Below are 13,733 nucleotides of genomic sequence, written 5' to 3'. Positions count from 1 at the left end.
GGTGGTGCTGAATGTGTCCTGGTGTCTAAAAATTACATAAGGACAAGTTTATCATATTGTGGGAACCAACCTCTTGGCAGGGCAGATGGCATTCACCCTGTGAACAAAGTGGTAGATGCCATCTACTCGCGTCTACCCTTGACTCATGCCCTGTATCCCACCCATTTGTGGGCAAATTTTACTTGTCCATCAAGACTTACATTGCACCATTTTCCATCAAAGCTTGGGAGAAGAGGTACCAACTAAAGTTGTTGCTAAATCATGGAAGCAAAGCTATGAATCCAGCATGGAAAATGTACTCTTCCCCATTATTTTTTCCAAAACCTCCTTCTTTGAGAACCAGGGTGGGCCTTACCTGAGGTTTTTGACCCAACCCAGTGGTGTAACAAAGGCCCCCGCCCTGGAGAGGGGTCCCGAACTTCAGGATCCCCCCTCAGCACAGTACCCTGGCCCAAGTACTTTGCAGGGGGCCAAATGAAGATTCGTTACGCCACTGACCCGACACTACCAGTCAGTCCGCTTCTCCAACTATCTCATATTTTAGCACCTGGCAGCTTCTTCCCCTTATCCCCAAACCTGCCAGTGACACTCAGGAAAGCAGACAGTCCTCCTCTGCCTGGGGATTAACCTAAGGAATGACTTCCAAATCTTTTGAAATGCTTGACACACAAAATTCTGAAAGTTAGTCGCAAATCATTGTAGTTCCAGTCAGTCAAAACGAAAAAATGAATTAGCAAGAACTCATGCTCAGGTATTTCTTTTTTTAACAACTGGAACAACTTATGTGTTTGTTAAGGCCGTTAATTTGATCTTTATCAGTAAAATGCAACCTCATTAAGGATCCGCGAAACCTGTTTTACAAACTTAGGGCCAGATGTAGCAAAGGGTTTTTCACATTCTGTGTCAATGGGAAAATGTGTTCGTACATATGGCCCTACATACTTACCAATTGTTTTACAGAGAGCACACCCCTTGTCCACCGCTAGTAAACACTGAACAGCAATTAGTGAAGGATACAAATCTAATGTAGTGTTAAAATGCAGAACTAATAGAAGCAGTAAAAAGCAACTACATTGAATTGTTCTGTCAGAGAAGTCAGCAGCATACTACCTTAATGGCGCTCACTTGCAACTCATTGAAAACGATTTCCTGTTCTAAAACCTCAAGCATACAAACAGCCTACTTTACATTTCAACTAACTTCGACAGCCTACGTATTTGAGGTCTTTGAGGTGGAATAGATTTTGTGCTGCAAATGTAGTTTTGCACTGTGTCTGACCAACACCGCACCCCATCATCCATTTTCACTGATCCCAGAATCAAGGACGTTGCTTTTTTGATGAGGATGTTGAATGAGGAGTCTCATATTTTAATATTGTAACTATTTCATCTGGTGCTTGGATTTGACTTCATGAATCACAACTGCTATTAATTTCTGCTAGAAATAAAGTCAACATTTAAAATAAAATCTCAACAACTATACTCCTCATTTTCACATAAAATAAATCTATTTGCAGGGGCGGCTCCTCCGCAACGGCGGAGGAACGTCGTACCCCTGGCTAAGAGCCAGCAGCAGAAAAATAAAACAATACTTCAATTACTGTTTTATTTTTCTGCTTCTGGCTCAGCCAGCTTGTGAAGAGAGGGCCGGGGCTGGACATGGGAAGTGGGACAGGGGATGAGGAATGGAGTGCACTAAGTGCGCATGTGTGTTTGGCTGGCCATATTACACAGCTGGGCTGGAGATTTTACACAGGCCCCAGGGTTATGTCTGAGCTGCAGTCCAAGCCGTCCCGACCAATCTTGACGCAGCCTTCATGATAGCTTTAGCATGAAAGCAGCACCAGGATTGCTGGGGAGCCTGTTCTGGTGTCCCAGTGATTGCTGGGACACCATACCAGAGAAGGAGTGATGAGCGAGGTGGCAGGAGATGGTGGCGGTGGTTGCAGAAACCGAAAGTCTTTTTTTTTTTAAACTGCATTATTTGTTCCCCCTCCCCATCATACCCCTCCCCTCTCTTTGATATTTGCGGCGGCCGTCACTCGTTATTGGTGATCCCAATAAGAATTTTCTTTAATTGCATCATTTACCATTTATTTTCTAGTTTTTTTCCACTGTTAGGCTGTGTTAGAAATGGGGTCTCTAGTTGGCAGTGGTTGGCACCCTGTCCAACTAGGGACCCTCACTCTATTCAGGGTAAGGGAGTCACACAGCGAAGATAACCCCTGCTCACCCCATTTGTATCTTGGCTCAAGCAGTTAGGCTTATCTAAGAGGCAATTTATAAAGTATTTGTACACACACACACACACACACACACACACAGTAACACAGTGAAAATAACACAAACGTACTCCACATCAGTTTAGAAAAATAGCCAATATTTATCTGGATAAAATTAGACAAAAATTATAAAAATCCACAATACACAAGTAAAGATACGGATTTTCAAAGATTAAATGTAGTATAGCGCTTAGAAACACAATAGCTTCAACTGGGGCTATCACAACGGCTTGACGGAGTCACTTCCAACAGTATGGGGGCCACCAGCGAGGGAGCATGGGCCGGCTATGGATTTGTATAGACTCCAGTTACAGTACCCTGGAAAATGATGAAGAAACAAAGACGTTGCACAGAGTCGGGGGTCAGGCGTTGCTAGAGCGGGGACGGCATCAGTTACGTATTGCCTCCGGGGAGGTGAGGCGTCAGTTCCTTTCTGCTAGGCAGGGGAGGTGAGGCATCGGTTACTTACATTTGCATAGATGATGTGGCATTGGTGGCGAGGCATCAGTTCTTTACAACAAGTTGATGAATTCAGCAGGTGAAGACACAAGACCTTAACTTCGCTGTTTTGAACACACCATGGGGGCACAGATACTGTGGTGGAGTTGTAGTCATGTGCCACGGATATCAGTGACACAGCACTCTGGACTCACACTATGGCAGGACTTTGGAGGGGCAGTGGTGTTAAGGCCTGCATTGAGGAATTGCACTCAGCGGGGAACACAGGTCCAGTGCAGGTATCGGCACGGGGCAGGACATCGGTGCCGGTTCCAAAGTCGTTCTGGAATTTGATGAACTAGTTTCTTTCTTGTTGCACCAGAACTCACTCCTAAGTCCCAGGAACTGGATTTGACACCACTTGGCAAGAGAGCCCAGGTGCTGGCAGATGAAGTCTTTGATGGCCCTGAGACCTCTTAAGAGGAGACAAGCTCAGTTCAAGCCCTAGGAGAACCTTGGAAACCAGTTCTTTCACTCCCAGGACAGAAGCAGCAAGCAGGAGGCAAGCACAACAAAGCAACAGGCAGAGTGGCAGTCCCTCCTCCAGCATCCAGCTCTTCTTCCTGATAGAACGCCCTCAGTCCAGATGTGTTCTAACTAGGAGGTCCAGTACTTATCCCTATTTCTGTCTTTGAAGTAGGCAAACTAAAAAAGGGAAGTGTTTGTAGTACACAGGACCCTGCCTTTCCCTGCCCTGGCACCAGACACACTCCAGGGGATTGGAGACTGCTTTGAGTGAGTACAGACACAGCCCTTTTCCGGTGCAAGTGTCAGCTACATCCACCACTCTAGCTTGGAAAGATCCATCAGCATTATGATGGGCCATCAGAATATGCAGGGCACACCTCACGCCCCTTTAAGTGACTGTCCAGAATAAATGCACAAAGGGTCCAATTGTCATCCTGACCCAGATGAGTATTCAGCTTACATGCAATGACACAGAATGGTTAAGCAAGAAAATGCCCACTTTCTAAAAGTGGCATTTTCAAACTTACAATTCAAAAACCAACTTCACCAAAAGATGTAGTTTTAAATTGTGAGTTCAGAAACCCCAAACTCCATATCTGTTTCTGCTCCCAATGAGAAATTGCACTTAAAAGATATTTCAAGGCAATCTCCATGTTACCCTATTGGAGAAGTAGGCCGTGCAATAGTGAAAACAAATTTAGCAAGATTTCACTATCAGGACATGTAAAACACACCAGTACATGTTCTCCCTTGAAATACAATGTACCCTGCCCACAGGTTGGCTGGGGCCTACCTTAGGGGTGACCTACAGGCAATAAAAGGGAAGGTTCGGGCCTGGCAAGTGGGTGCCTTTGCCAGGTGCACTTGCCAGGTCGAAATGGCATTTAAAACTGCACTCACAGTGGCTGCAATACGCTGAGACATATTTACAGGGTTATTCTTATGTGTGGCACAATCAGTGTATCACTAGTAGCATTATTTTTACAGGCCCTCAGCACACACCATGCAATGGACTTACTAGTACATCTTATGTGCCAATCATGGAGAAACCATTCACCAATACATGTTAGACAGAGAGCATATACACTTTAGCGCTGGTTAGCAGTGGTAAAATGCCCAGAATCCTAAAGCCAACAAAAACAGGTCACAAAAAATAGGCGGAAGAAGGCAAGACGTTTGGGGATAACCATGCAAAAAGGACCAGGTCTAACACAACCCCTTCCAGCCTAAAGCCAGAGTACACTAATCAATACCATCATGGACTTCCCTGCTTAGGGCAATAGAACATGGACCCTGACCTGCAACAGCAGGAGCGTGTTCTAGTTCTACACCCTCCTGAGCCCAGTTGGATCCCTCTGTCCATAATCCCAGGTCCCACTAAGTAAACCCATGGGGAATCCTTCTCCTCACCAGCCGACCTCATCTGTTCAGCACCTAACCTTACTTTGCTCACAGATGTATCCCAGTAGGCAGAGAGTACCACTATGACCAACGTAGTGGTGTGGCCCTTTCCACCCTCATGGTGTGACTCCTGTCCCTGCACCAAGGGCAACTCTGTCCACACGGTCAGCAACCCACAGTGGCCACTGACATCAGTCAGTGATGAGAGCCAGGCCTCATCCCTTCCAAGGATCTCTAACCTCTGTGGTTTCTCAGAGTGGGGGGGTGGTAGCCCAGGTCACTAGCACTATTTCTCCACTCTCCCACCAGTTCAGGGGTGGTAGCCTGAGACTGGTCCTCCAGCCATGGGTCTGTACCCTTAGGCTGAGCATGTGGCTGGCAAGCCAGGACTTCTGGGGGGAAATCTTGTAGATTTCGTTTCACCATTTTTGCGGGCCACCTTGTGCTGGAATGCCCCCATTGCATACATTATGCATGGTGTATGCATAACATGGCGCAAAGTGTTGGAAAGTGCCGCAATGCATGCATTTTGCCACTTTGTCAATGTAAGGCAGCTATTTTGCATGCCCAACGCCACATTAGCGTACTAAAAATGACGCTAATGTGGTGGTGGACCCTCTTAAATTTGAGCCAGTATTTCCAGAGAGCTGAGTTCCGTAAAGCATTAGAAGGCATTGATTTTGAAGGATATAGAGAACTGAACTTCAGACTGAAGTGGAGGTCTGTCCTAGTTGGCCTGTTTGCAGATACTAAAAGAGCTTCACAGTGGAATAGTTTCAAATAGTTTTTTAAGATGACACCTTGTGCTTAGTGGGACCTAACAGGTTATCTAAAGTCAAATTCAAGTTTTTTTGCAAAATGTTCATATTCTAGCCCTTATTTGTAGTGAGGAAGAGACAGGGCATCGGTGAAAAAGTGGGAGAAGTGAATTTTAATCGTATGATATGCTCATGACAATGATCGAAACATATTGGTGTTAACTAATTCATACACTATCCTCTGTGCTGGAGCGACCTATTCATTTTTCTCTCAAGGTAACACTACAGGATATTTTGGATAAGTTTGGAGGCCCGAGGGAAGAAAGCGTCTTAAAGGGATTTGGTAGACTGCTTGCAAAGAGGAACATATCCTGAAACTGGAGGTCGGAGACAGCTCCTGTGCACTTGAGTTGGCCAAGGGGCATAGACTGGTGTTCAAAAATAAAAGAGCCAATTTATTGATCTAGAGGATGCCCAAATAAATACAAGAAAATATAGAGCCCTCCTGCAATCATTTTCAGATGAGTACACCACAAGGGGCAAATGAGAGACACATATTTGTTGACAATGTTTAAAACCTTCATGCATTCCTTAATGTTGGAGGGGAGTGTCATATCTTTGGGAGCACTAGATACAACTTCAGAGGCCCTTCTGCTGGGCATCACACCCTCTTTTAAACCAGCCTGGTGCATCTGTACTCATGTGTATGATGAATGTAGAAGGTTATTCTTTTTGGTGTTTATGTCTATGCCTTTGCTGACTTTGGACCTGATCTATATTTCGGCAGTTAAGATACTCCATCACAAAAGTAACAGATATCCCATCGGCCATATAACAAGTGCCATAGGACATAATGCACCTGTAGCACGACAGACGGGAGATCTGTCACAATTGTGATGAAGTATTCTGTTCGCCTAAATATAATTCAGGCTCTTAGGGGCATATTTATACTCTGTTCGCGCCGGAATTGCGTCATTTTTTTTGACGCAATTCCGACGCAAAACTAACTCCATATTTATACTTTGGCGTTAGACCCGTCTAGCGCCAAAGATCTTGGAGTTTGCGCCATTTTTTTGCGTGGACATCTACCTTGCGTTAATGATATGCAAGGTAGGCGTTCCCGTCTAAAAAATGACTCCGAGGCATGTGCGCCGTATTTACACTCCCGGGCAAAAATGACGCCCGGGAGTGGGCGGGTCAAAAAAAATGACGTCCAGCCGTTTTAGCGTCATTTTTTAACGCCTGGTCAGGGCAGGCGTTAAGGGACCTGTGGGCTCGGAAGGAGCCCAGAGGTGCCCTCCCATGCCCCCAGGGACACCCCCTGCCACCCTTGCCCACCCCAGGAGGACACCCAAGGATGGAGGGACCCATCCCAGGGAACTTAAGGTAAGTTCAGGTAAGTATTTTTTTTTTTTTTTTTTTGTGGCATAGGAGGGCCTGATTTGTGCCCCCCTACATGCCACCATGCCCAATGGCCATGCCCAGGGGACAGAAGTCCACTGGGCATGGCCATTGGGCAAGGGGGCATGACTCCTGTCTTTGCTAAGACAGGAGTCATTTCAATGGGGGTTGGGAGTCCAAAAAAATGGCGCTTATCATGGTTGAGGCGAAAATGTTGCCTCAGCCTGACTTGCCCCATTTTTTGGCGCCCAAGCTCCATTTTCCCCTACGCCGGCGCTGCCTGGTGTAAGTCATTTTTTTTTACGCACACCAGGCAGCTCCGCCGGCTAACGTCATTCCATAAATACGGCGCCCGCATGGCGCTTTGGAATGGCGTTAGCCGGCGTTAAATTTTTTGACGCACAACTGCTTTGGCGCAGTTGTGCGCCAAAAAGTATAAATACGGCCCTTAGTTTCCTCACATTCTTAGGGACTGTGCCATAGTTCTGGCGGGAGTTCTGTCACAGGCAAGCTTTCTGGGCCTGTCAAGAGGTGCCTTGGTTAAGCTTGCTCCTTTGTTTGTCCCCAACAGCCTGTTACCTTTGAGATAGTATTCTTGTATTGGGAGTTCAGACGATCTTAAGGCATGACCTTCTTGGGGTCCCATTTCAGGGTCTGGGGGCTTGTGGTTTTCTGTTGTGGTTGCTGATCATTGCTGAGGCCTATGGCGGGCCCTGTTAGGTGCCTGTGTTATTTTTAATCACACCTCTAGTTCTATTTGTTTCGTGATTCTGCATTTTCTGTCTGGCTATAGCAGGGGGTCAGAGAACCAGTGCTGGTTTGGGTCATGGTATGCTGCCTGCTCAGTTGGGGCTACCCCATGTTCTCTAGCCTCTAACTCACTTTTGGAGACATATTTATTAGACTGTCACGCAACGCTGTACTGTGTGACAGGAAAAGGGCACACTGCACATTCCTGACTTTCCCCCTGCACTGGTGCACAATGTGCTGCCTAGAGCCAACACAGGCACCCTGGCACCATGGTGAAAGGGTGCCTGCAGGATTGTTTTTGAGCAGTAAGGGGCACTTTCCTGAGCAGAACAATCCTGAGAGGCATATTCCTCTTTCTATGTGTATTTCACAAAGAGGAAACAGCAAGGAGAAATAGAGATATTTCTCCTTGTTACGCCTCCCCAGGTTTACAAGTTATTGTAAATCTGTGGATGTGTCAAAATCCATGTGAGTTACATGGGAACACCAGTGTAGTGTAAGGCAACACAGTGATTTGAGATGTGTTGCCTTACTCCAGAGTTTTTTTTTAAGCCACTGAGAACCACCCAAAGTGGCTTCAAAAATCAGACTTAAGGTTTCCGTCACATGCTGCATGAGTGATGCAAACCGGATTATAAATATGGCCCTTGGTCTTTTGAGCCATTCCGAGGGATTCAGGGATGCCCTTTGCTAGAAACCTAGACATATGTGCCTAATAGCCACTGCAGCCGGTTGTAGTAGTTGCATTCCCTTCATTGTTGTTAGATGCAACCAGACAGGTCACCTCATGAGGATTTTCATCCATGAATCTCATCCACCTAAGCTTGAGGGTGTTTGGTGCGTTGGGCCGTCACAGCTCAATTTTTTCCTGCTCTGGGTACATGTTGGGGCATAATGTAGCAACCATAATTGCTGCTTTCTCATTTTTTCTTCTTCTTATTTCTTCATGCCTTTGTGCTATTGTCATTCACTCTGCTGCTGAGTTAAGGCTCTCTTTACCTATCTAAGCACCATGGTGAGCTTGCGGATAGTTGTTGTCTAGATGCCCTTGTGTTAAATTTTCTCTCCTCGGGATGGCTGAACATCATTATTTGTGGTGGTGAAGTTGTACCCTAGTTCTATCACCTTGTAGTTGATCAGTTTCTTTTGCCACTTTCTGTTTTCATGGCATGTCACTGGTAAACTGCAGGCCAACAGATGTCCCTTTTTTTAATGGACCTTAGAGAGAGTGGTTATAATGAAGCTGTCGGATGCTTAGATTTAACAGGTATTCAGGTGATCTGCTTACAGGCAGAGATATCCCTTGTTCCAACGGTCTCTGTTGGATGGTTCATTAGTCCACAATTCATAGTTCTGGTGCCTTATTCAGCTGGCAGCTACGTGGGGTTTCCAATTATGGAACTTCCTTTTCTTTTTAATTAAGCTTTTTTGCCTTTCATTCAGTTGGTTTTCCTGTCTTCTGCTGTCCTTGAATGGAAGGTTCATTGGTCTGTGACAAATGGTTGCTTCTTTCCATTTGTATAACAAGGCACCCTTCTGGTGTTCTTTATAAGTGATGATTCTGTTTCAATTACTTATTTTTGTCATTACCTGCTTTTTATTGAAGTGATTGTGGTTTTTTCTGTTGCCATGATTCCTTTTTTTACCTAGGCAGCCATTGCTTCTGCAGTTTTGGACATTGCATTTCACTCTCTTGTCTGTGCATTTTTTGTGTTGCAGTTTGTAGCTAAAGACTAGAGTTGTATAGGAGTATATCTGCTTTGTTTTTATGATATTGCTATTTGGACCACTATTGATCTGTCATGAGTGGCTGTGAATTTGAGCATGATCTTCCCATCTGACAGTGCCTAGGGTTTCTATGGTTTGGCCTAATTGCCATTGTGATAAAGCATTTGGCCATTTCTCTTAACAGATCGATCCAGCTTTATTGGGTTCTGCTTGAATATTTGATTCATGAGATGAGTAACATGAAGGTCGATGTATGTATGCATCAGAAGAAAAGCTTTTTATCTTCAATTGCAATCTTTATAGTGAATACTGTGTCTACGTCATTTGTGTGCTGTCCATATGGCACTGGATTGATCTTGTGCACTTCATTCCCTTGAATTTGTTAGGTTTATCTCAGAAGGGCATGCAGGCGGGAAGGAGGACTGATGAGAATTCATGTCAGGGAGGTGTTGGTCCCAACCTGGAGCCCTGGCACCATCCGTCAGCACAGGGAAGCTTTTGAAATGTTTTCTCGATCCAGTTTGGGCATGGAGGGGAGTCAAGATGTGAGGAATCTGCAGGTAGACGTAGTGTCCACTTGAAAGATTGTTACCAAGGTTAAGTAACTTTTTCTTTAGGACATTATCCCATCCACATGATATGCTGATATTAAAAGAACCTGTTATTTCTATATTTGACATGCACCAATACCAAGGGGGGCATCTCATATTATTATGAAATACACTGGATCCTAGAATTTGCCATAAGAACAAGACAGTTCTGGCAAAGCAAAATATAGGGACACAGCAAATGTTGCAATAAGGAACTTTTCTGACCTAATCGCATCAAAAGATTGGATACACATCAGTTATTTGTCTAATTCTGCTGCAGCACTCATTATTTTCATCAACAACTTATTGGAATCAAATTCAATACCTGGCTCTTGAGTGACGTCCACTTTTCCAACTGTGATATCCATTGCCACACTGCTGTGTGCAAACTTCTCCCACTCTGCTTGTATTTGCTGGCATGCTGAACACCAAGGAGCGAAGCTGTGGCCAAGAGAAACATTATTAAGAAGGTAAATGTATGGATTTTTCTAAGTCGTTTTACTAACCAGAGCAAAAAAATCATTATTGATTATTTAGGATTGACTATAAAGATCATGTTAAAATGTTTTAATATATCTTGCAATGTCCGCAGGTAACACTTATCCAGACATCATTTGGACTGCATTACTTCCTCTAATAACTGGAAGCTATAATCTATAAAATTTTATGTTCAACTATTTTACTGTACATTTTAACAGAGGCACCTTTGTGGGGGTTAAATGATGGGAAGACATTTAGAGAAATAGCCAGTAAAACAGAACTATGTGCCACCATCAACTACACAATAGCCTACTGCACCGGAGAGAGAGATTCTATCCATAGATGATGGTAGGGAATATTTGTTTTCCATTGTCCCCTGAGGACCAGTTTTCTCCTGATTGAGATAGAGCAGTCCAAGAAAAATATTGTGTGAATGTGCTCTTTCACAACCCAAAATGTGCACACCTGTAAAATATGATAAGTTTGCACACACAACTTTGGAGACATGGATTTGCCCTGAGTGCAATGTGTGCACCATAAGTATATCCAATTCTTATCTGAGGTTTGCTGCTTAGTGGTTGAACTAAGCTACAGCAATAAAACAGATTGTTGCCTAGTGTTATACCTGGCATCCTTAGGGTGGTCTTACAGCAGACTTTTTGCCTTTACCTCCTGATTTATTGCTATATCTTTTTATTGACCTTAGGACTCTGAGAACTTTACCACTGCTGATGAGTGCTAAAGTGCACATGCTTCTCCGCTAAAACATTGTAACATTAGTGTATCCGCAATTGGCAAATTTAATTTACCTGTAAGTCCCTTGAAGAGTGGTATACTAAACATCCAGGGCCTGTAAATTCAATGCTACTAGTGGACCTGCAGCACTGATTGTGCCACCCACTTAAGTAGCCCTGTAAGCATGTTTCAGGCCTGCCACTGTAGGGCCTGTGTGCGCAGTCTAACTGCCACCCTGACTTTCCATTTAAAACCTCTTTACTGGTAGAGTCAAATTAATTATTATTATTTTAGAAATGCAACTTTTAGAAAGTAGGCATTTCTCTACAATCACTGCCTTGCGTTCCCATGGCCTATGTCTAAAACATGTCTGGCTTGGGCTAGGTAACAGCTACACTTGTGCATTTCCTTCAGACACCCACGACACAGAATACTCAACTGCATCAGCATGCATCTACAAACCGATGGGTGTTCCTGGAGAGGAGGTTGAGAAGGACTCACACCTAAACCTCACAGGGTAGTGTCTATAGTCCACACAAAAGGAGCTGATTACCTCCGACTGATAGTCTGGAGAAGAGGCTGACCTGAAAGGGGGACCAGTGGGTTTCTCAAGAAACACTGCTGGAGTAAAGACTGCTGTGTGTTTACTGTCTAAGGTGGTAATAGCAGACTGGTGTGAATTTGTTAATAGCTTTACTGTAGTCTGTGTACAAGAAACATGAGCAGTAAACCCAATCCACCTAAATGGTTTTAGAACCTATCATACCCCGGCGGAACCATCAAACTCAGGGAGAGCAAAGGAGGGGATCTGTACCTACGTACCAAACACCCTGAGGGCATCTGGTATAACTTTGCTGGCACCGCAACCTTACCATCAGATTGTTGTTGTCTCAACTTCAGCTACATGCGTGCTGGCATTAATCAACTTTTATAATAACATACCAAAAGCTGAGGTAAAAACAGACTTGACTTTACTAAAAAGGGATGTAGAAGCCCTCAGGAATAGGAAATTTCAGGATTTGGTATTCCTATGGGGGGAGACTTTAATACTGAAGTTTGTACTAGGGACTTAGAGAAGATTTGCGGTTTAAGTGAAAGGGGGAACGCTGGGTACTCACACTTTACTCTTTCGGGAGCAATTGCATGAACTTATATTTAACACTGACCTTGCATTCTGCAACAAGATTTGCTGCCTCCAATCCCATTTGCAACTACATTCAATGGCCGAGGAAACAACTCAGTGATAGATTACATATTGTTCACAAATAGACACACCGTAAGGGTTGGAAATGTTATCACCAACAAAACCATTTACTCTAATCCTACCAACAGGTTAAGGCTGACAGAAGATGATGCGACTGACTATGCCTCTTTTGGTCCCTTTATTTTCCCAATCAAACTTGTGTTTACCTTGGATGAGATCATTACTGCCTTAAAAGCAAGTAAAGCCAGCAAGGCGCCAGGTCCAGATTCCATCCCAGTAGATCTGTTTAAAGTCAACACGACCCTCTAGGAGTCTCAGCTTACCCAAGTCCTGAATGCATGTTGTGAAGTTGGCCTAATGAGGTCTTGGAGGGAATCAGTTATTGTCCCAATTTTTATAAAGGGAGATAGACACAATCCCACCTGTTATCATCCTATCTCTCTCCTAGATTCGATGCTGAAAGTGGCAGATCGTGTTATTTTGAACAGACTGCAAGAATGGGCCCAGGAGAAAAATGTCTTATCAGACTTACAGTATAGGTTCCGGAAAGGGGGTAGGAACCATGGAACAGGGTCTGAACGAGATAGAGAAATACTCCACCTTCAAACAAGGGAGATCATACTTGGTCTTTGTTGATTTAACTGCTCCTTTTGACTACGTAATCCATAGTAAATTGTGGGCAATCATGGGGAACATGGGGGTGGACCAACCAATCATACAATTTCTCAGGGAAACATATCATGGGTGCAGTGCCAGAGTGTGATATGATCTAATGGGCTAATGTATCCAGCCTTTTAGCACAGAGAGGGGTGTAAAGTAGGGTTGTGATTTGGCACCCTTCCTCTTCTCCTTATACATTAATAGTCTGGGTAATGTATTATCTGCTAACTGTAACAACCTCCCCCAAATAGGGTCCCGGACCGGTCCGGCGCTATTATATGCTGATGATGCTGTTCTGATGGCGCAAACCCTCCTTGCACTACAACAGTTACTAACATGCTTTGAACTGGGATTATTAGTTAATAAAAGCAAGACATTTGCTATGAGGTGTGGGAAAGTGATACCAAAACCCCCCAGCCTCATGATAAAAGACACCAGAATTAATTACGTTACATCCTTTCCCTATCTGGGGATCATGTTCGACGTAAAAGGGGCATGGCGGATGGCAATTAGAAGCAGAGGGCTACACTTTCAAAAAACTGTTGCAGCCTTGCACAACTTTGCTTTGCAGTGTACAAGGCCAAATGAATGTCAACAGCCATGTACGGGGCAAGTCTTTAGGGCATGTAAATAACGACTCCCAGCAGCTGATAGATTATGCCTTCCTGAAGTATCTTCTCTCTCTCCCCCAGAGTAGTCCATCATATGCATGCCACTCGGAACTAGGGGTCCTTTCAAACCTAATTACAATTCAACCGATTATGCTATGGCATAAGGTA

At 44.4% G+C, this 13,733-nt stretch overlaps 1 protein-coding gene across 1 annotated transcript in view; it reads right to left on the bottom strand.

Annotated features, from left to right (window-relative positions):
• The window catches only part of TMX4 (thioredoxin related transmembrane protein 4), a 390,958-nt gene that overhangs the window by 277,012 nt on the left and 100,213 nt on the right, over nucleotides 1-13,733 (bottom strand). Inside the window, exon 4 of the mRNA XM_069236546.1 lies at nucleotides 10,201-10,316. Within this exon, the coding sequence (XP_069092647.1) occupies nucleotides 10,201-10,316 (116 nt within the window). The remainder of the gene's footprint in view (nucleotides 1-10,200; nucleotides 10,317-13,733) is intronic.

Source organism: Pleurodeles waltl, chromosome 5, assembly GCF_031143425.1.
Source record: "Pleurodeles waltl isolate 20211129_DDA chromosome 5, aPleWal1.hap1.20221129, whole genome shotgun sequence".
Taxonomy (NCBI): Eukaryota; Metazoa; Chordata; class Amphibia; order Caudata; family Salamandridae; genus Pleurodeles; species Pleurodeles waltl.
The sequence above is the reverse complement of the archived record's forward strand: the minus strand, read 5'-3'. Positions and strand labels throughout refer to the sequence as shown.